This window comes from Purpureocillium takamizusanense, chromosome 1 (genome assembly GCF_022605165.1).
Source record: "Purpureocillium takamizusanense chromosome 1, complete sequence".
NCBI lineage: Eukaryota > Fungi > Ascomycota > Sordariomycetes > Hypocreales > Ophiocordycipitaceae > Purpureocillium > Purpureocillium takamizusanense.
This window is the reverse complement of record NC_063068.1, coordinates 2498063-2523684: the sequence shown is the minus strand read 5'-3', so window position 1 is coordinate 2523684 and position 25622 is coordinate 2498063. Positions and strand designations below refer to the sequence as shown.

Sequence of the window (25622 nt, the reverse complement as noted above, 5' to 3'; positions counted from 1 at the left end):
TCCGTACGAAGTACCAACCGCACGTTCATCTTGAATCCTTGTCCCCATGGGAGGTTTTGCAGAGCCCAGATGAATGCCAGTAGGATGATCCTCCAAGTCTTGTCAAGCATGCCTGGCAACGACGACGTGTCCTCAGGGCTGTAAATCAGCAGGGTCTGGAAAGCGCTGGCCAAGATCTCCGATTTTCGACCTCTTGTGCCCCTAAAGGGAAGAAGCCAATGTCAACATCTCGGAAGCGGCTTGACGTGCCGCCCCCCGTCTGCCCTTCGGGCAGGCCATATCAGCAGCAGCTTGACTTGGATCGCTCATTTTGCTTCACGTTCCGCAAGCGATGCTAAGGCCTCTTCCAGCAGTGGATGTGAGGCTGGGGCCCCGGGGATCGATCTTTCCGGCACATGACAAGCGGCGATCCGTGACGCGAGCCGTTGCATGTCGATGAGGCCTTCGGAGAGGCGCGCGCCACTCAGAAGAAGCTGCTCCAAACTAGTAGTGACCAGCGAACCGAGCGATGTAATCTCCGGCCCCTGGGCAACAAACACAACATTACGGTGCGTCGCCTTCGTTGGGCAGCAATCGTTACGAACGTGCCGGTGAGGCTTGTCTGAGTTTGCAGTTGGCCGGACCGGTTAGCATAGGAACCAGAACACCAGGGGCAAGGCGCCAGAGAAGGGACGATATGATTGTTCTGCACACGAAGTAACCCGCACGCGGTGCCGTGCCCTGGCTAGCTTGCCGTCCACTTGCAGGGCCAGAGCACATTTGGACGGAGGGGGTGCGTCCAAGCGAAGATGCAGTTCCGCTCCCCGGGTGGGTTCCAGTTGGTCAGTTCCGCAAGATCCCTGGCGGCAGCTTTTCCAAGTTATTAGATGGGACAGGTGCCTGAGCTCCACCACCACAGCACCACCGGGATTTTGCGTTGCTGCATTGGTCTCGTCTCGGCTTGGGCCACCTTGGTCGGCTCGGTGCCGTCCGGGATGCCGCCCCAGCTAGGTGCATTCTTGCAGTACCTCATGCCAGGCATCGCCGTCCTCGCCGTCCTCGACGTGCCAAAGCTCGCCGGCGGCCCCCCCAATGCCTCTGTTGCACTTGAGAAGCCTTGGCATCTGTCCGCCCTTCTGGCCATCGTCGGCGAGCATTGGGGAGTATGGTGTATGAAACATCGCAACTGTGCAACGGCGCTCAAGTTGAAAGCTGGCTGACTCCCGAGCGTCGCCGAGGGACATGGCCTCGGATGGAATGAACCCCGACAGTGGCAAGGGTCAGGGAACATTGGCAGCACCAACCAACGATTCTTGAATCGGTTCTGTGTGTGTCCTTGCGTTACCACGATTCAAGGGTCAGTGGATGGCGACGAAACTTTCTAGTCTGGGCCAGCGCTGCGCCAGCCACGGAAGCTCGTCACTGAACAGGTAGTCAGCATTACGCGACACTCTCTTTCGTCTGCTGAGAGAGATACATTGACAAGCTGGCTGCCCTCTTGGACTGTGTCTGCCCGTAGCCCAATGACTCGACTGCCCGTATGACTGTCGAATCGTCCCCACGAAGGCCTTTGCAGCACGGCATCTGACAGTTTGTGTGCTCCCAAGCAACGACAAAGCCGGTGCCAGCGGCGCGGGAGGCGCTCCTTCGATGTCTCGTGTGGGTTGGAGCCATGTCATTGTCGGCGCCATGTCTTGCTTTGCCGTGAGGGTGGTGACCGGTAGCCCTCGGGCGCCAGGATGTCATGAGCTGCGCGGAACGTGCCACAAAGCTGACGAGACGGGGCGGAGAATTCTCACAGATGAAAAGAGAGCCGTGTTTCTTTTGGAAATACGACGACTGGCTGCGGAAATGTGGTATGCATGTTGCTGGACCTGCGTCTAGGTGAGGCGAGGTACTAAGGCTGCTGGGCAGCATAGATACATAAGATACCTAGTACGTTAGTAGTAGCCAGGGAGTGTGCCTGACGTATCAGCCGGGACGGTGGAGACGGTACGAGGAAGCTGATCCTAATGCCGGTCAGTGTTCCTGATGATGATGCTGATGCTGGCGCCCTGTCCTTCGTACTTTGTCCCGGGATTTTGCTAGAAGCAGGCTACTATGCAAAAGCTACTCCTAGCTAGGACAGAACATTAGTCACATTGATTAGTACCCAGTAACTTAATTGTTGCCGGCGTGCGGGTTGCACACTCTGGGGTACTTGAAGGTAATCATCCACGGTGTTACAAGACGCCCAATCGTTCCTTCTTTGTTCAGACTAGGTACTCTCGGCAATTGCCTTCCCACACCAATGAGGTAGGTACTCCATCCAGGAAGGTAACTTGCGACTGCCCGTCTGGCCCAAACGGAAGGGCGGGGGGTGTCGTACCTTCCACCTGCCTGCAAATACAGGTACGTGGTACCTTATATGTCGTACTTTGCGCAACGTTCCAAGCTTCCCATGCCACTCATGCAAGTACGGTAGGTACGCACGACGGAAGGTAAGAGTAGGTACTTTACCTAGATCGAGTATTCGCAGACACGGAAGGTACAAAGCAGTTCGGTTCGGCGTGCAAAGCGAAGGTTAAGGTACTACGTACTCCCAAGTAAGAACCCTCCTTTGTTGGCTTCCGTCGTACGTGGGGTTGGTAGCCGCGTGGAACCCAAAGCATGCCCTACCACCCTTCAGGCAGAAGCCCCTATTCCAATGACAATACGTACTGCGTCTCCATCTCTCCTTCAATCTTCACCTCTCCATCGTCGCACTACCCAGAACACACGAGCCCTGCGCAGGGAACTAGCGGCAAAATGCTTCCCTCCTTTCATTGTCTGCAACAACCGGCGACCCGGACACCATTGTCTCGCAATCCGATGCTGTACCACCATCGTCACCAACACGGCCGGGCCGACCCAGGGCACCGTGCTCGACGACGACCGTCCGCCGTCCATCCGCGATGAGCTCGGCCGCTCCCCTACTCCGGGGAAGATTGCGTACTCTGCGACCTTTCCGTCCCCAATGTGCGCCCCCCCCCCCCCCCCAAATTTCATCCCGCGCCGCCGCCGTTCCTGCCGTTCTCAAGCAAAGGGGAGGGGAGGAGCCGCGCTCGCACCCTTCTCGTGCTACCCCACTGCCATCCACCACCTCGAGCAGCGGAGCAACCCTTCGGCGGCAAGAGGCGCGTTCTGAAAGGCTGCCATGGCTGGGCCGATCCACCACTAACAGGCACAAACAAAGCAAGAGAGACGCGGTGGAGGGAAAACTGCCCGAGGTGCGGCCAGTCTTCATCAGCAGCCGAGCACACAGACAGACCGCTAAAAGATGGGCATGTATACGGAGCGACGCCAATGTTGAGTTAAGCCTGGGTGGATATTGCGCCAAGATAGGCGCCCACATCGATACAGCGGCCTGGCCTGCTCAACACATGTCTGCCGTTCCCTTTAACGCCTCACACGGCCCATCGCCCTTCCGCTGGCCGTGCGTGCTTGACAGGGCGAAAGTTACTACATGGGCTCTCGGCCACCCCACGTTTTACAACACCTACTTCTGCCGGACCGTATGTAGGTGCAAAGCGGCCGCAGCACCTGCGGCCTCGGCTATGCAGGGCCAGCAGCGATGAGCGACGACCCTATATACCACGGTCAGCCCCCCTCTGATGCTGCCCATGGCTGGCCTTCGCCTGCCCTGCCCTGCCCTACCCTGCCCTACCTCGCCTTGGGCTGTGGTATGGTATACTACCTTGCTCTACAGTTCAGTGTCGCATCATGGGTGGTGGCGCCCCCGCGTGCACTTGCTCTTTCAAGTGGCTCCCATCGTCGCCCGTGGAATAAATGGGGGCTGGGCACAGAGCATGGTGGCCTCAAGCTCGTCATTGTATGTTGAGCAGCGTCAAGACATGGGAGGCCGGCCCATTGGAAGGTTGGCATTATCCGTCTACGTATCAATCAATCGGCCTCCATGCTAGCCTTCCCTCGGTCCTGGATCCGGACCCGCCCGTCCTGGTCCTTGTCAGGTACGTTGCCCGCCGGGATCGCTGTCGTCGACCCTCGCTGCAATTGCCACATTGTCGCCAATGTGGTACTGCGTGCCACAATAGTCCAAAGATACTGGGATCCCCCGTCGAGGTCGGCCGCAACGGCTCGCGCCATCGCGTGGGCCGTCGGCGAAATGCCGCCACGCTGCCGCCCTTCTTTTGGGCCGTCTGCCGCAATTGACCAGTGCCCCGTCAGAAGGCAGGCGGGTAGTCCAGACAAACCAGGCTGCCGAACGCCATCGCATCTGACGAACCCCAACAGCGAGATCGCCACCGGTCGAGTCCTTCAGGCACACAGCCAACGGTCGGGCTTCGATGCATCCCGACGCAGCACCACTGTGGTCACAATCTTTCCCCAGCCCGGCCTCGCCCAATGGTCCAGCGGAGTCCCCCACCATGGCTCACCTCCATGTAATCATCTTTTGACAATGGTCACTACTGAGGGTTAGCGTTGTCGTCATCTTGGCCGTGTCCAGGAGCTGAAAAGCAGGGGAGCTGCCGCGGCGCGACCACACGGCGGCGCTGCTGCAGCGGTTGAATTGAACGGTAGCGCGCGCGCAAGCGGCCGGTAAGGTATCAGGGGAGGACGGGAACCCCCCCCCCCCCCCCCTCATCGCGGCCCGCGCATCTGTCGCGCCGCATATGTATGTTCTTGCCACTTCTTCAGGGGTACGCAGCATGCGGAGCGGGCATCAAGCATGGATCACTCACCAACATCCTCATCCTCCAGCTCGTGTGCTAGGCCAACCCTTTGGGGCTGGTGCTTGACTGACTTGCCGTACACAATGGCCGTCTTGAATTGCTCCACAATGCTCCGGTGGATGGCGTTACACTGGGCGGCACATGTCTCGGTCAGACGCGGAATCCGCAATAGATGTCTGGCCAAGGAGGGTTTGACTCACAAAATCCTCTACCGTGCACCTTGTGGCCCGAAGTACCACAGGCGCAGAATAGTCGGGCGCCTTGCCTTTGGGCTTGGTGTACACACGCTTCAAGCTCAGCTTGTCCCACATGGCCTCCATGAGCTCATCAATATTCCAGCCGTGTTCCGAGCTGATGGGCACGGCGTTGGGGATGCGATACAGAAGATCCAGCTCCTCGATGCTGATGGAGTCGATCTTGTTGAGGCAGTAGACGACGGGTATGTAACTGGAAGCGCCACGGTTAGCGACTTGCTGAAGCTGGAGGTCGCGCAAGCAAATTCGCGAATCCAAGGGTTCGTTTTCGGTCTCCCTACCTCCGGCTCTTTGCCTCCAGCACGTCGATCAAGTCGTCGACAGTCGCGTCGCATCGGATCGTAATATCGGCCGAGTTGATACGGTACTCGCTCATGACGGCCTTGATCTCGTCATGGTCGATATGTGTCAGGGGGACAGTGCTCGTGACGTTGAGGCCGCCCTTATCCTTCTTTCTGAAAGTAATGTTGGGCGGCGACTTGTTGATTCTGATTCCGAAGCCCTCCAGCTCAGACTCGATGACGCGCTTGTCCGTCAGGGGCTTGTTGACGTCGAGCACGATGAAGATGAGGTGACACGTTTTGGCCACGGCGATGACCTGCCGGCCACGGCCGCGACCGTCCTTGGCTCCCTCGATGATGCCGGGTAAGTCAATAATTTGTAGCGGTGCGCCTGGGACACAAAACAACAGCATTCGTTAGCAGGACAACCTCCAGTCCCTCCGTATCCGACACTGAGGCACGATATCTCCACCGCGAGACTCCGGCGCGAGGGGGGAGAGCAACACTGGCTGAGAATGACCGCCCACGCACCATTATATACGACTTGCCCCGGCACGCTCGTTAGCGTCGTGAACTCGTATGCCGCCGCCTCGGAGTGCTGGCCCGTCAGCTTGCTCATGAGCGTGCTCTTGCCCACCGACGGGAAGCCGATGAAGCCTATACTGGCAACACCCGTCCGCGCCACGTCGAAGCCCGCACCGCCGCCGCCGCCGCCGCCGCTCGGCGTCAGAAGCTCGCGCTTCAGCTTAGCGAGCTTGGCTTTGAGCTGTCCCAGATGAAAAGACGTGGCCTTGTTCTTTTGCGTCCTGGCCATCTGTTTGTGCCAATGCGCGCGTGTGCCCCTCAGCGTCAGATAGAGTGTCATTTGGTTTTTCGTCGCCGTCTTGCGCGTTGCCCGCCCTCCCGCCCTCCCGCACGCAGGTACGCACGCATGCACGCATGTATACACAGGGTGAGGAGGGCCGAGGGAGCCACGGCTCGATCGTGCAACTCGATCTCGCGGGAGGGGTGGGGAGGAGGGAAAGGGACAGTCGTGTACTCGGAACTGCGCGCTTACGCACCTCATCTTCGATTTGTTTGATCTATCGCCCCCATTGTCAGCACTTCAAGATAACGCTCTCGAGTAGTCACTGCCCGCGCGCGTCTGTCCTGGCGAGGGGGGAGGGGAGGGGACGCAGCTGGTCCTGACGGGGAGTAGCGAGCGGGCGCACCTTTTCCACGGTAGTCGACATGCTGGGCGGCTGAGAGAGGCACGGCTCTCGGCACTGTTGGGAGGCGTCTAAATGGGTTTCTCTCTGGCGTGATAAGGGTGAGCGGGAGAGCGTGCGACGTCTCCTGGGTCGATCGGTACGTCGGTGGTGGTGGTGATGATGATGTTGGAAGCGAATTCAATCTTTTGGCGGTCGGTGGGCTCGGTGGGGCAAATTTTTGATGCACCCCCAATTCCATCTCGCCATGTCGGTCGGCCGCCACCTGACTGGCCTTCTCAGCCCAAGTCCACCTCAGTCAGTGATGTCAAGTTTGCACACGGGTCATCGTCCACCAACCAACAGACCGAGTGACGCTTATTTGACGGCGGGCGCGCGACAACTACAACCCCGTCTGGCAGACAATCTCAACCTCAAATCGTCAGGTCACAGACGATTATTTCACCAAACGGAGTGGATTCATGTTCCATGCGCGGTGGTGCATCGTTGTCTCTTTACATCCGGCTACACCCACACGAGGTATCTCGACAAGACTCAAGACATCGTCAGAAAAACGCCCCGGCTCATGCTGCCTTGCCTGCCTGCCTGCCCCGCTCCGCCGGCCAGTAACCTGTATTCCGTGCCATCGTTCGCAACGTTGCGTCTTGTGCAAAGCAAACATCCAACCCAACCAAAGCTGCGAGGAGTCATGTGCGCTCCTGGCCTTGGAAAAGCATAGCCCAAGCACCTCCATATGTACCTTATCCCATCTCACTATTGCACATTCACTTTGCGGACCCTAGCATCACGCAAAGGCCCCGTATGCTCCCCGCTGGCGAGAAGACTTCGCGAGACAAAGGAAACGTCATACACAACACCGCCCTCTCTTTCTCTTTGAATCCTCGCCGTTACAGATATCGCCTCCCGGTCGGCCAGTCAGCTTAAGACTCCTTGACGCCGTTTACAGTCGTATCCCCGTTCATGATCTTGAGCCCATTAGCCGAGTCGTGATTGGAGTGGCCGTTCGTGCCATTTAGTAGGGGTTGCTGCTGCTGGGTCGAAACCGTGCTCGTCTGGCTGGCTGGAGACGAATGAACGCCGTTCGGCAGTGATGGCGTCTGGCGCCCTTTCAACAAGTGCTCTAACCCTTGCTCCTTGCAAAGGCGCTCGTAGTCTGGATCGTCGCGCGTCACCTGCACCAGGCCGCGTCGAGGAACTCGGATCTCGGGGAAAGGCTTGTTGCTGATCTGATGCGTTGTCGGCATATCCTCGCCAACAAAGGCCCCGTTGATGTAGTGCCTGCGGCGCGGTGCGTGATTGCCATACCGCTCTGCGCCGGGGTCACTGCGCCACTTATAGTTGTCCTTGACACATTTCTTTAATTCCTCCTCGTTTTCACACAACTCTCGGTACTCCACCGAGATCTTGACGTTGAGGAGATGCGGGATATTCGGCACCGTGTAGAGAAGATCGGACACCTTGAGGTTCAGGTCAGCATCTTGCGTCATCTTTTGGAGATACGTATCGCCCGACCCAGGTGGCAACCGTACCTTCACGAAGAACATGTCCATGGCGAGGAATTTCTCCAACGTGTCCTTTCTGTGCTGCGCCAGTCCTAGCGGGTCAAAGTTGGTCGGGTCCTTGCCGCCGCAGCAATCGTGGGCCTGGCGTCCGATTTCCCACAGCTGACCAGCTGTCAGGGCGTAGCGGCCTCCCTCAGTCCTCCAAACTGAGATCTTGGCGACCTTGGTGGCGGGAACTCTCTCCCAGGCAGTGTCTATCCTTAATTAGCTCCGGAGCCGACGCGTATCTGATTCGTACGTTGTACTCACATCTTGAAAGATCAAGATCTGTCTCGCCAAGAAGAAGGGCTACTTCCGTATTGAGAACCCACTGCTCACGACCCTCGGCAGTTTTGTTGAACTCCGGGCGGATGGTGTCGTAGCGCCAACCCAGAATCTTCGTAAACTTCTGTGTAATGGCCGGGGCCTTGGGGTTTGGGCATTTGTCGAGCCAGCGCAAAAGGGGAGGAAGCTTGTCAAGACGGGCACGCTCTTGTTCCTCGCGAATCCGTCTTTGCTCCGCCTCCCGGGCCGCCCGCTTCCGCTCCAATTCCTCACGGTACGCGCGCTCGCGACGCTCGCGTTCTTTGCGCTCTTCCTCTTCGCGCTCCTTTCGAGCCCGCTCGGCAGCCTCCCGTTCGAGTCTCTCCCTTTGCAGTCGCTCGGCCTCTTCCCGCTGCCGTCGCTCCTCTTCTTCCCTCTTCCTCTTCTCCTCTTCCAAGCGTTTCTTCTCTTCCGCTTCACGCCGGGCTGCCTCTTCAGCCTCGCGGCGCTCGCGCTCCGCTTGTTCTTGGCGCTTCCGCGCTTGCTCTTCCTCGCGCTGCCTCTTCTCCTCCTCGACCTTGCGAGCCTTCTCCTCCTCCTCGCGTTTTCGGGCTTCCTCGGCCTCTCGTTTCTCCCTCTCTTCGGCCTCGGCTCGTTTTCGCTGCTCCTCCTCCTTCTTGGCCGCGTCGGCTGCAGCCTGCTCCTCCTGCTCCTTCTTCTTCCTCAGCTGCTCGGCAGCATCGCGCGAAGCATCAGCCATCTCGGCATCCTGGGGCTGCTCGATGTCCAACATGGGCACGTCGACATCCTCGCTCTTAACGTAGATGGACGTCTCAACGCCGCTGCTTCGCGAAGGATTATGGTGCTGAGAGTCCCGTCGATCTTTGTTCTGGGCGGAAGTGTCATCACGCTCCCTCTTGGGTGGCTTGCTGGAAGCATCGCGGGAGGAGCTGGGTTTGCGGGGGCGCCCGTCGGGAGAAGAGGCTCGCTTGGTGCGCTTCTCGTGATTTTCGCCATCCAGACGCCGCCGCTTAGCCGGGCCATCGCTATTGTCCTTGTCGACATCGCTGGGCCTGTCGGGAGTTATACTGGCGCGATGTCTCTTAGACGTGGCATCGCCAGATGAGTGGTCCCTCGATTCGTCACGCTTCAGAGCCTTCGTCCTGTCGTGATACCTCTCCGACAGTTTGGATCGCTCCTGGCCATCGTCCGTCCTCGACTCGTGCGGACTAGTGGGCTCCTTGAGACGCTTTTGCTTGTCGCGCTCTCGGCTCAACTCGCCCTTCGAGATCAGCTTTCGTCTCGGCTTAGCTGCCTCACCTTCGGATGACATGCCCGTCATGTCTGACTCTGCGCGCTTGGTCTTCTGGGGTTTGTGAGAAAGAGCCGGAGATACTTCACGGTCAGATATTGTTGAGGCGTCTTTTCTCGGTCTGTTCGCAGCTCGTTTTTGTGCGTCGTCGTCGTGACGATTTGTGAATGAGTTGGAGCGTCTTTTCTCGTGAGGGCTAGCAAGCTTTGCTGCGGCAGCCTTCTTTTTAGGCTCCCCTTCGTGGCTTGGACTGGGCTGATTGCGCTTCAAGGCCCTGGCGGCGTCTTTCGCTTCGTCTCTGCGCAATTCCCTCTCGCGGTCGCGCCGTGCAGTGGGTGATTTAGCCTTGACGCCGTCCCTGTGCGACCGCTTATACTCGTCATAGGCGTTTTTGAGCATGTGTTCTTCGTCGCGCCAGTGCGGGCCCGCGCGTCGTTTGGCAATCTCGTAGTACGTCTCTCCTTTAAATCGGCGGGTCGGATCAAAGCGCTGCTGCTCAAGTAGCAACTCAACCACCTTGATATTCTCCTGGCCTATCGCGGCTAGAATTGGAGTTGCTAGCTCGGGCTGCAACGACGCCACTGGGCCAGGATCAGGGTTGGCGCCTCCGAGGCCCAACAGAAGCTGAATCACCAGATCGTGGCCGCCTCGGGCGGCGGCAACCATGGCTTCGGGATCGTCGTAACCTTCCTTGACCTGCAGGATACGAGCCACAGTCTCCTCATCGCCCCGACCGGCAGCTTGTCGCAAGGTCTTGTCGTCAAGCGGCATGTAGAGTAGGTCGTTTCTCGTTTTGGTGGACCTGACGGTCCCGCTCCTACGACCTGACAAAGACCCTACAGCGGCTGGAGAATGTCGAGGACTCTCCGGGGCAAACTCGTGGTTTTCGTGCGAATGTCGATCTTCTGACGTCCGACTCCGCTTTCCTCCTGTCCGCTTCCGTGCCTCGAGCAGCGCCTTGCGGATTTCGTCGGCGTTCTCTGTTTCGTCCGTGACCCTGTCGATTGGCTCCTCGCCGTTGACGTTTGCTTTGCGCGGGTTGACGCCAGCATCGAGCAAAAGTCTGACGACGCCAAGGTGGCCATTGTCGACGGCGTCCAATAGCGGTGTGTCCTTGTCGTAGTTGACGCAGTCTAGGTTGCAGCCGGCCTCGATCAGAAGCTTCACAATATCTTCGCAGCCATTAATTGCGGCGATTTGCAGTGGCGTGTTGCCCGCGTAATCGGCCACGTTCAAATCCTCGGGCCGCTCAGTCAGCCGCGTCTTGGCGCTCTCATACTCGCCTCTCGCACAGGCTCGAGCCAGGAGAGTCTGCCCGTGGGCGTCAAGATGCTTCTTGTGAGGCCCCATCCTGGCTGGGGATATGTTCGACTCTGCCGTGGACGGTGCCGCGAGGCTCCGCAGCTTGGAGCTTCGCGGTTGTGGGGTGCCGCCAGCGGAGGAGTCGTCCGAGTGGTAGTCGGTTGCATGTAACGGCGGAGGCAGACGCTTCTTCTTGGTGTGAAGGCCGCCGGAGGACTGAGAAGGCAGCTGAGTGGAGGTGCTTCGTCGGTGCTGTCGAGGGTGGGGCGAAATCGATCGGGTGCGAGTGTCGTTGTGAGGCTTGGATGGCGTCTTGGTAGGCCTGCTGCTGTCGAGTCCGACGCTCGTGGTCCGCTGTCGTCTGGCTTTGCGGGCGTCCGCCTCGTCGTCGGACTCGACCTTGGGGGCCTTGCGTTTATGCGATACTAGGCGTTCGCCAGACTTGAGCTTGTCACGTAGTGATGTCTTTGATGATGCCTTTGAATGAGGCTGCTGTTCAGAGTCGGAGGGGGATGAAAGCGCGGCGTCGGAGCGGCGTCTGCGTTGCTGATGTTGATGAGTTTGAGGCGGTGACGCGGGTGCAGAGCTCAAACCACTGGAGCCGCCTTCCTTGTTGCGAGGACGGCGGTCCTTTTCCGGGGCAACGGCGGAACCTGAGGCAGACGGTCGAGGCTTCTTCTTGTTCACGTCGGCGGCGGGTTGGTTGCCGGGCGCACCAGCGGCAGCAGTGCCGGCCGCGTGCTTGTCGGCATCGTTGCTGCTGCCGTTGCTGGGTTCCTTGTCCTTGGCCTTTTCATCCGACTTTTGCTTGGACGGTTTGGACTTGCCCTTGGATGCATCGCCATCGCTCTCACTCTTGTCTTCCTGGCGAACCTTGCGGATCTTGGATGGCGAGTGGCCATCTTTGCCGGGCAGTACAATGGTCTCTGCATCGGAGTCGCGATCCTCGAGAGAGTCGTCAGGTCGCGCCGTCGACGAGGCACCGTCGGCACCGGCCCCGGCACTGGCGGCAGAGGTAGCGGCAGCCGGGGTCTTTGAGGCCCTGGGCTTGGCTTCCCGGATCGGAGACGGGGCCCTTACGGCGGCGGGCGACCTGGCCTTCTTGTCAGACTCGGAGCCTCGCCGTTGTCGAGGGGATGAAGCGCCGGCAGTCCTCGTCTGGTCGGACTCGGCAGCATTCTGCGCATCCATGTCATTTATCTTGGAAGGGAGCAGGCGACTGGCACCATCCTGGAGATGAAAGGCGCGACGGAGAGGTGAACTTGATGCGGCTGGGAGGAGACGGCGCCGGGGCGAGTGAGGGGATCACAGAGAGTGAGAGGGTGCGGAATGGAGGAAAAGGACGAGAGATGAAGGTGGGCGATTGATTGGGGACGTCGACGAAAAGGCTGCTGATCGACGCAGAAGTGGACAGCGAGCGGTAGCAAGAGTCGGAACAACCTAGGCAAACCCAACCAGGGCGGTGGTCGCGCTGCGTCCGCTGCTGTCTGCCCAGACCTAGTGGACAGACGAGACGGTGCGGTGCGGTGCGGTGGGTGGGCAGCGCGCAGCCCCTATCGAGGATAGGTTGACGAACCCGAGATTGGGCTAGCCGGGGAAGTGCCTGGGTGAGGCCGACAGGCGAATAGAGAGCTGGGCGCAGGGCGGGAGGATGCGTCGCCGGGCGCTGTCGTCGATGCCGGGGGGGTTGGTGCGGGCGGAGACTGTGGCGGCGTCGCGGACGCTGTGCTGAATTGCTGCACTGGCGGCCCTGAACGGAACGGCAGTTGATTGTCGTTGTGCGGACGTGCCGGTGTCGTGGTGAGAGTGCGTGCTGGTGCTGGTGGCGGCGGCGACTATGATGGCGGTGGTTGACGAGGCAGGGCTGCGCGCACGCGGCGTAGCCACAGTCAGAGCTGATGGTGTTGGTGATTTGAGGAAGTTTTGACGAGCGGCGACGGGAAAGAGGCTGAGGTGTTGCCAGCGCTGCCTACAGTATACGAAGAGCTACGTTTGCCTTACTCAAACAGCGGCGGGTACGGTGGCTGCTTCGGGGCTGGGCTGGACTGGACTGGGACCAGGCAGTGGGCTGGCCAGCGGAAGTTGAGCTCGCAATGGAACGGGGGAAAACGAGCGGCAGCGGTGCGAACATGGGCGCCGTCAGCGGAACCTTTTAATGCAGCAACAGCGGCAGCGGTAGGTAGGTACCTAGGTAGCACCGAGGCGCTCCCAGGCAGTGCTGGGACCGGCCAGCCTCCGAGTCGAGTCGACGACGACACCACCACTTGGGCGGCGGCGGCGCGGCGGCGGCGGCGGCGAGGTAGGGGGGGAGAAGAAGCGCAGGACAGATTGACCACTGCCGCCGCACCCACCATCGATTTGTCCATCCCATCCATCCATCCACACGCGCAAGAATTGCAGGACGCTGGGGACGGCCAGGTCGGTACCCACATGCACGGGATTCAGTATCAACCTCAGCACCAAGAAAAAACAGCAAGAGTGTGCAACGAGAGAGGCGCTCATCAAGTGGGCAGGCAACCTTGAAAAGCACGGGGCAGGGGCTTGCCTGCCTGGCATGACATGGGGAGCAAGGGATGGGCCCAGAGTTTGGATTGGACTGCCACTGAAGACGGGGACCACCCAAGAGAATGGAGAGACAAAAGTCTGATCGTCGCTGGCTGATTGGTCCATTTTCGGGGGCGTCATCCGGCGGACCACAGAGGCCGTTGGCGCAGTTTTGGGCCGAAACGCCAGCGCCTCGCCGAAGGGGGGGTGGTTAAGGCGGGAAGCGGGTTGCGGCTTGGGTACGAAGTACCTACCTAGTATCTACTGTATGCCAAGGTGCGTGGTACAACGTACTTGAACGCACGAATTCAAGACGAGACACCCGTGCAGCCAGGCCAGCGGGGCAGATGCGGCAGGGCTGGCAGCAACTAGTACAGAGGTCCATGGGATGCCGTACCGTATCTCAAGCTTGACTAGAGTTCGGCTGTCCGTTCGTGGTTTGGAGTGTGATGACCTCGCCGCGTACGGGATGGGATGGATCCCGTGGAGAATCGCGCGCGACATGTGCCTCTAACCTCGTATATGCCGGACCAATGAGGTACCTCTGTTATAGCGAAAGGGCACTTGCCCGCCCGTATTTATCTAAAGGTACTACTAAGGTGTAGGCACCTCCCTTAGTACTTTAGGTACCTGAGCAAGCACCTGACTTTCTACCTAAGGTATTGATCGTTCACGACGCTGCATGCAGCAGCATCCGGCGCCAGTCCCACCTCCCAGCAAGCCTCGTCATTCATCACGCCAGCGCCCGCGAAGGGGCCACGGGTAAGGCATGCACGTCCAGGTCCAATTCGCCCCGCCCTCGACGGCGCGTGCATGCGGTCGTGCGCGAGGTGTGCACGAGGTGTGCGCGAGGTGGTGCTGGTAACTTGGATGCTTGGGTCCCCGAATGATGCGCCCTGCGCAACATGGAAGCGTTGCGGGTATGGCACAGCGCGGGGGCGGCTACTGCATGATCGTCAAAGAGGTACTTGCGTGTAAGGTGCATCAACGTCCACGCGAGCATTCACTTCATTCACCCTTCCACGTCTCCTTTTCTGGGTAGGTACCTTAATAAGAGAGTAGCACATGTCGGACCGGGGATGCGCTAGTACCTTCAATAGTACTTGCCCAGGTGCTTACCTACCAGTTACGTGTCCTTGAGCCCTCTCGCTGCTCCTCTAGGGTACGTCCCCAGGTGCTAACGTGTCTGCGTCCCGTCCATCCTCCTTCCTGGTCGTGGCCGGAGAGCAACCGCGCTTCGCCCTGGTTCGCCTGCAGGGCGCCAAGTGACAGCCCGTCTGGGGCCCCCAACTACTGCTGCAGTAATGCACGAACAGCTTCAAGAGCACACTGCCGTGCAGGAATAGATGGGACCTGCACACCCTCTCCACCTCCACCAGTCCCTTCATCTCACACCCACGGGCACTGCTGCTACGCGGCCTTGCAAGGGGGGTGGATCTGCCGTGAGATGCGCCTGCCCTATAGCCGGCTGACTACTACCTACTGGCCTGACGCGGCGCCTCGTTGCAGCCTGCTGGCGGAGGAGGGAGGGTTCAAGGTTCCGGGCCCAAGGATTCCAAGACGACATGGGGCACATCGGTGCGAGTACATAACTGATTTGGCACCAACGGGCTTCCTCAGTCCATCCACGACTCTCTCTCTCTCTCCAAACATCCTCGTGGCCATCGGAGCGGCAGCGCTTGCGGTCGAACAAACGGGTTCGGTTCCCGTCCTTCCCAACTGCCGGAGCTGCGATTAGTGTGCAGAGAGATCGCATTGTCCCTCGCCATCTCGCCTGCCTCCTTCGCCCGTATTGGGCCCGCTCCGTGTCGTGCAGCCATGCAGCAGGAGTAGGTACCACCGAGGCTCCCCTTAGTACCTATACCTAGATACTCTTCCAAAGGTGACCCAGAGCCAGCGGAAGAGTACCCCCCCAAGTACCGAGTACCGCCAAGTGGTTCATCCATCATCGACATGAAGCATTCGTCTGCCACTCGAGTCGTAATACAGCCCCACATTTCTCTCACCTTCCCCCAAGCACCGCAGGGTTCCCCCCCCCCTAACCCGCGCGCCTCGTGACGTGCATCCCTCCCTCATCACCCGAACGTCGACATCAGGCATCCATCCCTCGCCTCATCCTCACGCACTCGAGCGTCTCGTCGATTCCTCTGCGACAGTCAACATCGCCGTGAGCCACAGTCTCCGTGCCTCCATTGCCTCGCCGTAGCCGCCTCCAGTACCGTTCGATGCGCGACCGACGACGTCCCCCCTCTCACGTGTAGCTGCCATGGCCACAGACAACCTCCCGCCGTCGCTCGAGCAGGCCCGGATACCGCACCTCCCGTCGACGGCCTACTACATTCCCGATTTCATCAGCGAAGATGAGGAACGCTTTATTCTCGGCAAAGTGCGTTCCTCTTGCCACCGCCACCGCCCTCGCCGCATCCGGCCTTTTGCTCACCTCCCTCGCCTCGCTTCCCTCCCGACCCCCGGCTGACCGTCCTCACTCTGCGCTCCCCATGACAGATTGCCTCCGCGCCGAAGCCCAGGTGGAAGCAGCTCACGCACCGTAGGCTCCAGACATGGCCCTCGGACCTCGTGCGCGATACCCTCATCGATGCACCGCTGCCGCCGTGGCTACAAGAGCCCGTCACAACGCGCCTGCGCTCTCTCCCGCTATCTGAAGGTAGCCCCGGACACGTCTTTGAGCGCAGCCCCCATGGGTCCCCAAACCACGTGCTCATAAATGAATACCCCCCGGGTGTCGGCATTATGCCTCATAAGTTAAGTACTCGGACATGAGGTGATGGCTTCTTGTTGCGCCGCGCGTTGCTCATCCAGCGTAGGATGGCTCCGCGTACTGGCCCGTCGTGTGTACCGTCAGCCTTGGCGCCAGTCTATGCCTGAACCTGTATCGCAGCAAGGACGACGGGGCTCTCGACCCGAACCCCGCGTGGAGAATCCTCCAGGAACCTCGTAGCCTTCTCATCACCACCGACAGCCTCTACACGGATTACCTCCACGGCATCGACGACATCGAGGAGGACGCCGACCTGTCTCCGGAGGGTGGGGTGGTCAACTGGCCCTTGCTCCGCGACCCTGAGGCATTCGCCAGCGGCCGTAATTCTCGCGAAACACGTACAAGCTTGACGTATCGAGACGTATTAAAGGTGTCCAAAGTCGGGAACCGACTCGCCGCGCTGTGCAGGAGATGACAACATAGAGATTAGAATACAAAAGGGACCATATTCCACCTGCCGGCTACATTTGTCGCCCCGAACCTTTGGGAATACCACTGCTTGGTCCCGCTGGCGGTGCCACCGAGGTTGACGGCGATAAACACCAAGCCGCCGAGGACAGACCAATTGAACATGGTGCCCTGGGGTGCCGCCATGAGGGATATGGCGAGGTATATCACGCACTCGCAGGTATAATGAGGACATACGAGATAGGCAAACATGCCTTGGCTCGGCAGCGTGTACTTTTTGAGGCTGGCCAAGTACCGGTGACACTCATTTTGCTTGAACCACGCTGCCAGGATGACGGCCAAGGTGACGGGGATCCGCGTCTTGAGCATGGCGGGGAAGGCCGCCGAGACGGGTGTCTCCCACGATTTGAGAATGGCATCTACGCCACCATGTCAACGACGCGCGCACGCCACACAACAAAGCGATAGGAGACGAAAGCAGGAGGGACTTACCAGAGCCATGGATCCAGACAGAGATGCCCATGGCTGTGTAGAAGACGATGCCGAGCGCCCAATGGGCAAAGAGCATGGGGCTCTTGCCAGGCTTCACAACGAAGAAGCACTCGTACAGCCGCCTGGTGCCCTGCAGGGCCATGATGAGCCAGGCCAAGAAGACGCGGCCCAGCTCCATGGACGGCGCTGACGCCCCCAAACGGACCTGCGCCTGGACCAGCGAGCTCAGGATCGCCCCGCGTCGCAGATACTGCCACGCCCAGAACGCGGACCACGAGACAGAGACGAAATAGAAGTGCCAGAACCATGAGTGCGGAACCTTGGCTGCGCTAGCAAGGGAAGCGATTTGCGTGATGGCGCTGCTCCCAGCGCTGCCGTTGCCGCCGCCTCCGCCGCTCCTACGCGTGTCATTCTTCTTGGCATCGCCTTCGGGCCTGCGCGCCCCGTAATCCAAGAGCGTGCCTCGCGCGTCGTCGGGGAGCATCTGCAGGGCGAGAATGCCCGCCGAGGAACCGAGAAAGAAGGCCTGGCACCACGCGCTCGGGGGCGCATCCGCGATCATGTCCATGATCTCTGTAGGATGACTACTCGCTGGTCAATTTCTTCCCCCTTTCCCGAGCTTCTAGCAGTCAAAGGTCAGTAAGAGTCGACCGATGATCGTCGCGTGTCAGATGATTCCAAGATATCGCGATGAGAAATTATGTGGGGTTGCGTGAAGCGTCTGTGTGGACTTAAATGGAGGGGGATGCGGTCCCGGGTGCACGCCTGGTTTTATTTCTGACCGACATCTGAATGGAGAGGTAGGGAAGTCGAAAGGTGACGTGAGACGCCACTTCGCGATGAGACGAGCAGGAGGGGGGTTGTGCATGTACGAAGTAGGGTCGGGGACGACGCAGGAGGGATTGGCGTCCTAGGAAGGTACGTATACACATTCGCACAAACACGTTAGTTATTGAAAAGTTTTGAGGCGGCTGGCTGTTAGTGGTCTATCCACCCTAGACCTCACACGACGGTCATAAAAAGACATTTGACCGTTATTCAAGTGCCGGTATCCGACGTCGCATCTCACGCATGCACGTCGATACTTCCTGAACAACGACAACTCATCCATGTCTCTCCCCTTCGTAGCACGCATAGGAAAGAGAAGGAAAAGGGGGGAGGGGGGTTCGCACCAAAGGACAAGCAGGACCAAAACAGTAACCCCCCCTCCCTTCCTCCGCTAACCGGAGCATCGCCATCAATTGCCCTTGCTTGCTCATGTACATATTTGCTCCGACTTTTCTTTGCCATGCATGAATGCATGCAGGCAGGCAGGCCGGGTCCGTGGCCGTGGCAGACAAGCTGACGGTCGATCCCCTCCACTACCTATGTACCGTAACCCAACTTACTGCGTACTTTCTTTCTCCGGTTGGCCGGAAAGGCGCTGCTGTGGCTGCTGCATCATGGGGTCCTGAGGTGATGATGTGAGAGGGAGGGAGGGCCAAAAATGGTCCCCGCTCGCCAACAACGGAGATGCACGCCCGAGAGATGGGACGATCGGCGCGCCGCGGAGGCGCCCAACTGCACATGCACATACGTAGATGTGAAGGGGGGGGGGGGAATTACACGGGCCCTGAGTGGCTTGCGCCACCAATATATGTTGTGCCCGACTCCGGGGACGACGGCCTTGACGCGTGCTCGTCCAACAATGTGTGGAGTACGAGGAGGTAGGTATCACAGAGGACAAGCGGCCATAAACTGGGATTGGCATCGCTTGTCTCGAGTCCAGGATGCAGTGAGTAGTGAGCTCAATCACGATTTGAGTCTCAAGCTAGGCATTACTAATAATATTTACAGAAAATGTACGGAGGACGTGGTAAGGATCGTGTACAAATCACCATCGAGGGCTGGGGACTTCACAGCCGCCTTTTCATTGGATTTTCCCACATTTCCGTGTCCCAACAGACTGAGACACGACGCCCCGTCAAGTATCGAGACGGAGGGCCGCTCTACTTCTTGCACCAAGTGCGGCACTTGTCACCGGGGTCGACCTTCTTGTTGACCACCAAGCAGTCCTGGTACTGCGCCTTGCACCTCAGGAGCGCCTTGTCCGGCGTGTTGCCGCCCTTGCCCCAGCAGGACGGCGAGTCGGATCCCTTGCCGCCCCACGACCAGAGGTCGCCCGTCGAAGAGCACGAAGCCTGGTCGCCGCTGCCCCACGAGAGCAGCCAGCGGCGCTCAAACTCCACGTCCTGCGCCGACGTGGTCTCGGCCTCGCGGGCGCTGAGACCGATGCTGCGCTTGCGGCCCAGAGTCTTGCAGCCCTTGACATACGCATCGCGGCAGTCCTCATACTGCTCCTCGCAGGCGTCCTGGCACACATTGGGACGGCTGGGCCAGGGGAACGACGGGCACTTCTTGCTGTCAGGGTCGTTGTACAGCTTGAAGGGGTTTCTCTTGAAATCGTCCTCGATGTCGTTGCAGCACACCGCTGGCAGCGGGATGCCGCCCACGGGCTTGCCCGGTCCGTAGCCCCACTTGTCGTTGGTGGGCTGCGTGCAGATGTTGGTCGGCTCCGGGGCGCACGACGTTGTCACCGGGGGCTTGGTCGTCGTCGGCTTGAGCGTCGTCGACGGCGGGCAGGGGTAGACCGTCGTGCTGGTCGACGGGGGGTGCCCAGGACCGGGCTTGTTTTTGTCCCAGCAGTCGGGCTTGCTGCATCCCTTGTGGACGAGGCAGTCGGTCAAGCAGTGCGCCTTGATCGCGATGCACCACTTGGTGAACTTGAAGCAGTCGATAACAGCCGGGAAGCCGGCCTTGGCGAAGCACGAAACACCCTGGAGTTCACACGTCTTGGCCGCCACGAGGCACTCAAGCTTGTTGTGCCAGTCAGGCAGAGGCGGAGCACACCAGTTGCCGATCTGCCACTCGCACTTGGGAGGAGGGCTCGTGTGCGTGGCCGTGCAGAGCGACGAGGTCGTTGTCGTGGGAGAGCCGTTCGTCGTCGTCGGTTTGGTCGTCGTGTCCTGGCCAGGCTTGGTGGTAGTCGTGTCCTGGCCGGGCTTGGTCGTAGTAGTAGTATCCTGACCGGGCTTGGTGGTGGTAGTCGTGTCCTGGCCTGGCTTGGTGGTCGTGGTCGAATCCGTGCACGTCGTCGTGTCCTGGCCGGGCTTGGTGGTGGTGGTGGTATCCTGGCCGGGCTTGGTGGTGGTGGTGGTATCCTGACCAGGCTTAGTGGTCGTGGTCGAATCTGTGCACGTCGTCGTGTCCTGGCCAGGCTTGGTAGTGGTAGTAGTATCCTGACCAGGCTTGGTAGTGGTGGTGTCCTGGCCAGGCTTGGTGGTGGTAGTCTCCGTGGGCTTCGTGGTCACAGCTGTGGTGGTGGTGGTTGTGGGAGGCTTGTATCCGCAGGGCTCCAGGGACTCGAGGTCCGTGGCAACGTAGAGGTTCAGCACGCTGCGGCCACCGCACTTGTCGGAGGAGTCGCCCGCGCAGGGCACGTTGCACTGGGCATCATCCGTCTTGGCCGTGTTGTTGGCCAGAACGCTACCGCAGTAGCACTCCTTGCCGAACTCAGTACCAGCATACGGGTAGCCCTGCTTCTCGCAGGCGGCCAAGCACGATTTGGTGGTCAAGGTAGCGCCGTCGGCTCCTGAGTCCCACGACAAGGTGCGGCCCGGTCCCTTGTCGGTGTAGCAGCCGAGCGACTTGTAGCTGTCGACGGTGGTATCGTCTGGCCCCTTGGGGAAAGTCGGGTCCTGCCAGACGGAGAGGGCGTCGTTGCCGCCGCAGTTCTCATTCTTGTTGGCGGTGCACGGGAGGTTGCACTTGGACTCATCAACCTGAGGCGCGTTCACGGTGGCGCCACAGAAGCAGACACCATAGTACTTGAGACCAGCGTAGCGAAAGCCGTTACCTTGAGAATCTCTTGTGTCAGTGAGTAGTTCAGACCAGTATCACGGGGGGCGACGTACCCTTGCACTCGGCAACGCAGGACTCGACGGTGAAGTTGTTCCCGTTGCCACGGTAGACGAGGGCCTTGCCGGTACTATCCTGGAAGCAGCCGGATTTGACAAACGGCTTGAACTCTTCAAGACATGGGGGCAGCTGGATGTTCCACGCCTGAGTGAGCGGGACGACGGCCAGTGCCGCCGCAGCAGCCGTAAACGACCGCATTACGAGAGAAGGGAAAGGGGGCTAAAACGAACAAGAGGGATATAACGACTGTATGAAGCTAGAAGAAACCCGGAGTCGTCCAGACGGATGTCGACGAGGCTGAAGAGCTCGGCGATGGTAAAGCATGGAGGATGCCATGGGTTTAAATAATGATCCTTTCCTCTCGAACAGTCGTCCCCGTCTATACTCCAACCCATGAGCCGGACACTTGCCCCGAGCCATGAGCCACCGGACGCCATCTTCTGCGTCCCGACCCCGCGATCCCTGCGCCAACTCGGCATTCAGGTCAGGCCTGGGCCCCCCCCATCAGCTGGCATGGTGGGCAAGGGATCGCAATCAGGATCCAGAGAAGGAAATCGGCGCGGCAAACAATAAGACGTTGCCAAGTTGAGCCGCCGACTACTCGCGCTAGGGCCTTGCGCTGGCAAAGTTGTTACTTGGTGGTACAATGGCGTACTGAACTGTACTGTACACGGCCAGCTCAGAACCCTGGCCCTGGTCGGAGCGAGCGGCCGAGCTGGTCGAGCTGATGGTGAGTGAGGGAAGACGGAGCGGGATCAAGGATCTCGGCTGAGCCGCGCCTTCAGGTCCATGACGGCGGCGGCAGGGGAAGCAAGCGCCGTTGGTGGAAGATGGAGTACGTGCCACGTACGTACTGTACTAATGTCTGTATGTAGTATGTGCGTAGCACTGCAGCAGAGAAGATGCAGGCCGCATGGACCGTGTGCCGCTCCGCTCTGGATACGCCCGCTCTCCACCGTTCGTCGGGGGGCCTGTTCGCTCCCCCAGGCGCGCGCAGGGATGGCTCGGGTGCTCTCGTCGTCGTGGTCGTCGTTGACGTGGTGGTCCTAAAGTTCGTTAGCCAAAGAGGCCAGGGCTGACCTAGCAAGCAACCAGCAGGATGGGGCACCCATGACCCCCCCCCGAGCGAGCGCGGTGGGCGCCAGAGGGCTTCGGCTCGCTGCCGGTCTGTGCTGGACGCGCTGGATATGTAACTAACGTTATAGTGGCCGGTTAGTACAGTATGTACGTGGTCGGCGACGGACCGTCGTCGAGGCTCGTGCGGAGCGTCGAATGCGTACGTCGAAGCCGTGACATTTGTTCTCGTCCTGTTTACGTATTTGCTCTTTCCCTCCCATCGAGCCATCTTCTCTCTCATGTACTCCGTAGAAGCTGGCGCACCACGGTGTAACGATTCACGAATAAGCTGGAGGCTCTCACGCAGCGGGTTGTTGCACAGCATCGAAGGCGAGCGCCCCGTCGGATGCAAAGTGTGGAGATGAACTACTAACCTTGCCTCCTATGCCGGACGATGGGTGGTGCAGGCACCACGTTACTAATCGTTCCTTCATGCCCTCTAGTAGCTGGAGCTGGAGCGGCGCCGCTCCCAGTGCAAGTGCAGTGCGACGTCACTTCCTTCCCTCCTTGGCGGCGCCACAGCACCCGAGCACGAAGCCGCCTCAGGCACAGGACGCCTTCAGGCCCCGCCGCCCAAGCGCCCTCAGTTGAGGCAACTTCGAATCGCGTCGGGCCAGGGGCGACCTGCATTAGCGGCAGGGCCTGGACCCCGCCAACCCTAGGTACGGATTTGCCTTCTAGCACCAACTTCCGCTCCCGTCCAGATCCGTCACCCATTGCATCTTCCCACAGGCGCCCGAGTAAGTCATTTTGCTTTGCTCTCGCCGCCGCCCACCCCCCTCGACGAACGCAAACACAACCAACATCCACTTGGTAAACGCTCAGACTTTCCCGCCCTGGGCCTCGGCGTCACCCGAGCCATGCATTGGGAGGGAGAGGGCGGGGGGGGGGGGGCTGCTGGACCCCGCTGGCCGTGGCCCCAACATTTACGACTTTGTAGGTTGGTTGCCAACACGCGTCGGCGATCTGAATTCGAATCGAACTCTCCGTCGGGTAGGATACCGAGCAGCCCTCCTCCCATTGACGTTGCCGTTGATCCCAATCCAGGCACACAGCCACCCGACAGGCCCGGCGGTCTGGCTGAAACAGCTGGTCCTGACGTGATATTGCTTGCCCCGGCTCGAGGATGATCAGCCGCGCCCCGTCCCTCCCGCCGTCGCAGCAAGGTCAGGACAATGGCGATGCTCCGATCGGCCACTCATCATCAACTGCTCACGCCTCCCTCCAGCATCCCAGTGCTGTACCACACATCTCCCAGCATTCGCATTCCGCATCTCACGGGGTGATCCCCGTCGCCAGCTTCCCGCCCCCTCGGCCGCGTTAGCGTCGATGTTGCTTCGTATAATCCCCGCCGGCATGGAGCCGCCGCTTGCTCCTATGCTGGCTATCCCGACTTGCCGGCTGCCAAGACGACGGACCGAGCAGAAGAGCAGCACCAGCTGCCAATACTTGCTGCAGTCACGACGGCACGCCAACGGGTCACGCTGCGTCTGGTTGCATTATATATGTAAGTGCATCTTCGAAGTAACGCACGAAGCAATACGGACCAGCTAGCCTTGATATTATGCTCGGCATTCCGCCTCCCCCAGCCCACGAGCTGGCCAACTACGCATCTGGTGCCTATTAATAGAGTTTGGTCTTCGACTTGCACAGCCAGCCCACCAGCCTTGACGCCCTCGGCACGTCGTCCGGTTTGCGTGGCTGGCCTGAAGAAAGCTCGCCCAGCCATAAACAAACGCAAACCGTTCGATGCTCTAGCCTCTCTCCACAACTGCCTCAGGTCACTCTGGCTTGGCCCACAGACATCCGGTCGAACGGGACTGTGCGAGCTTCGGAGCCGCCGGATCATTGTAGATAGCGTATGTTTAGCGGACATTGGTAGCGTTGGCGGCAACTCGTCTGCACAGCGCAGCTTATTTGGTGGCCCCCATGGATGTGAGCCCAGAACACTCAACCTTCCACTGCCAGGGGCCACCCCTGGCTGGGCCTTTCAGCTTCGCCCCGAAAGAATCGTCCGCGGCTCCCCCACAAGGCAAACGAGACACTTTTGGAAGTCGTGAGCCTCGAGCTCTCGTCTGCGGCCGTTCAAGCGGCCGAGACTTAAGAGAACTGGTCTTCATTCTCCACAGCGGGACCGGTGGGCCGGGGGGGGGGGGGGGGCGGTGCCATAGCCAACTCGAGCAGAAAATTCGTCACCCGTGCTTCATTTGTCTGGGTTGAGCACCACCACCTCCATTGTCGCATAGTGATGCCCGCTATTCGCCGGAAGAAGTTCTGCTTAAACAAAGCGTAGATGCTGTCCTGCAACACAATACATATTGTACCGGTCGAAATGACGGGTCTGAGCACGCACGGCATTGGGCAAAGTCGGTGGTTTGCTTTCCTAGCCGAGCTGCCCTTGGATCATAGAGAGGCCAGTACGATGGAAACGACGACGCAGAGTCAGGGATAGCCCGCTCGCTGGGACGGCTGCATAATTTGTCGAGCCGTCCGGATCCGAGGGACAAAGGCTTCTCACTCGTGCGGCCGCAGCCACGTAGCCCTTGGGCACCTCGCCATGCTCACATGCCGTCCGAGCAGGCAGGCTGCCCATGGAACTCACCTGAGCTATCGAATTCAGCCCAACGCGTCCCGCCCATCATTGGCCAGCATGGCGGCCCCCCGATGTAGTTGGTGATGCCAGTCCTCTCAAGGTACGCCGAAACTGTGCCTTGCTGTGTGGCTACCGAGGCTCACTGTTCTTTATGCATGACATGACCGGATGCTCCCAACACCCTGTCCGCAGCAACACCCGCGGGGCCCTTGGCTGCCATGGATCAGGGGAGTTGTCGAGGCTCTGCCGTGCTCAGCTTCCGCTTGCTTCTGGCGTCGGCCGCGGTGTGGCAGCCGGCCCTGTCCCTGCGTCGGCCCGTGTTTATTCTGCACCGTTCCTGCCATTGTATTCGACCAGTGTTTATTCAGCAACGAGGTGGTTGCTCGCGTCCGTGCGTCGCAGCCCCAGCTTAAGTGTCTTTCAACCTCTCTGGGGTTGCATCGTCTTTCGATCTGAAACACCGGTGAATTTTTTTTCCTTTCAAAAAAAGACGCTCGACCAAAGCGATTCATCGTGGGCCGTCATGGAAACGACCGTCCCCCGTCAGGTGTTCCCTTGGTCCAGGAACAGACAGCAAGGAACAGCACCTTCTTCACAGATGAGGACGAAACGTTTGCATCGCAAAAGAAAGAGAGACATGGTCAAATACGAAGGGAAAGTAAAAGAAAAGAAGAGAAAAGAAAAGAAAAGGCAAGTATCATCAGAAGTGCGCTCGCTGCCGCCAGCTGTCAAGAGGTGCGAGCTGGTCGTAGACCACCGTCGTTAGAATGGCGCCCACTACCTATCTTAGTAGCATGATGTAAACTGTATATCTCGTATTCCGCAGGAGCAGTGTCGGCAATGCAGCGGACGGCGTGCACTCTCGACTGCGCGCCTTTTC

The 25622-nt window shown here is 59.6% G+C and overlaps 6 protein-coding genes across 8 annotated transcripts; 1 reads left to right on the top strand and 5 right to left on the bottom strand.

The window, feature by feature from the left end:
• Positions 1-3840: 3840 nt before the first annotated feature.
• On the bottom strand, positions 3841-6598 carry RBG1 (GTP-binding protein rbg1). 3 transcript variants are annotated; one of them, XM_047981662.1, is made up of 7 exons: positions 6438-6598; positions 6288-6308; positions 5758-6040; positions 5227-5617; positions 4892-5138; positions 4701-4821; positions 3841-4424 (listed from the first exon to the last, which is right to left on the bottom strand). In XM_047981662.1, exons 1-7 carry the CDS (start codon positions 6456-6458, stop codon positions 4405-4407), a joined length of 1104 nt encoding a protein of 367 aa, XP_047837622.1. In that variant the 5' UTR covers positions 6459-6598; the 3' UTR covers positions 3841-4404. The 3 variants fall into 3 exon arrangements, with proteins under 3 accessions (XP_047837622.1, XP_047837623.1, XP_047837624.1); XM_047981663.1 differs by having other exon boundaries at positions 5227-6040; XM_047981664.1 differs by having other exon boundaries at positions 3841-4821.
• Positions 6599-6897: 299 nt separating this feature from the next.
• Positions 6898-12982, bottom strand: JDV02_000805 (uncharacterized protein). The gene is made up of 2 exons (XM_047981661.1): positions 8246-12982; positions 6898-8190 (listed from the first exon to the last, which is right to left on the bottom strand). The coding sequence occupies exons 1-2, from the start codon at positions 12042-12044 to the stop codon at positions 7355-7357; spliced, it is 4635 nt and encodes a 1544-aa protein (XP_047837621.1). The 5' UTR covers positions 12045-12982; the 3' UTR covers positions 6898-7354.
• Positions 12983-15663: 2681 nt separating this feature from the next.
• Positions 15664-16591, top strand: JDV02_000804 (uncharacterized protein; the record flags this gene model as incomplete). Its single annotated transcript, XM_047981660.1, has 3 exons — positions 15664-15783; positions 15903-16139; positions 16223-16591. The coding sequence occupies 3 exons, from the start codon at positions 15664-15666 to the stop codon at positions 16589-16591; spliced, it is 726 nt and encodes a 241-aa protein (XP_047837620.1).
• Positions 16592-16602: 11 nt separating this feature from the next.
• Positions 16603-17644, bottom strand: DFG10 (3-oxo-5-alpha-steroid 4-dehydrogenase; the record flags this gene model as incomplete). The annotated part of the gene is made up of 2 exons (XM_047981659.1): positions 16603-17003; positions 17077-17644. The coding sequence occupies 2 exons, from the start codon at positions 17642-17644 to the stop codon at positions 16603-16605; spliced, it is 969 nt and encodes a 322-aa protein (XP_047837619.1).
• A 1420-nt stretch (positions 17645-19064) lies between these two features.
• On the bottom strand, positions 19065-21231 carry JDV02_000802 (uncharacterized protein; the record flags this gene model as incomplete). The annotated part of the gene is made up of 2 exons (XM_047981658.1): positions 19065-20971; positions 21030-21231. The coding sequence occupies 2 exons, from the start codon at positions 21229-21231 to the stop codon at positions 19065-19067; spliced, it is 2109 nt and encodes a 702-aa protein (XP_047837618.1).
• Positions 21232-21788: 557 nt separating this feature from the next.
• Positions 21789-22474, bottom strand: JDV02_000801 (uncharacterized protein; the record flags this gene model as incomplete). Its single annotated transcript, XM_047981657.1, has 2 exons — positions 21789-22079; positions 22232-22474. 2 exons carry the CDS (start codon positions 22472-22474, stop codon positions 21789-21791), a joined length of 534 nt encoding a protein of 177 aa, XP_047837617.1.
• Between the last annotated feature and the right edge of the window lie 3148 nt (positions 22475-25622).

Excerpts from the sequence above, each read along its gene's own strand:
- JDV02_000805 (XM_047981661.1), bottom strand. The coding sequence starts at position 12,044 with ATGGATGCGCAGAATGCTGCCGAGTCCGACCAGACGAGGACTGCCGGC. Across the intron at positions 8,191-8,245 it reads AGATCTTGATCTTTCAAGAT|ACACTGCCTGGGAGAGAGTT; the intron begins GTGAGTACAACG and ends AATTAAGGATAG.
- RBG1 (XM_047981662.1), bottom strand. The coding sequence starts at position 6,458 with ATGTCGACTACCGTGGAAAAG. Across the intron at positions 5,139-5,226 it reads CTGGAGGCAAAGAGCCGGAG|TTACATACCCGTCGTCTACT; the intron begins GTAGGGAGACCG and ends TGGCGCTTCCAG. Across the intron at positions 4,822-4,891 it reads GGTGCACGGTAGAGGATTTT|TGTAACGCCATCCACCGGAG; the intron begins GTGAGTCAAACC and ends TGTGCCGCCCAG.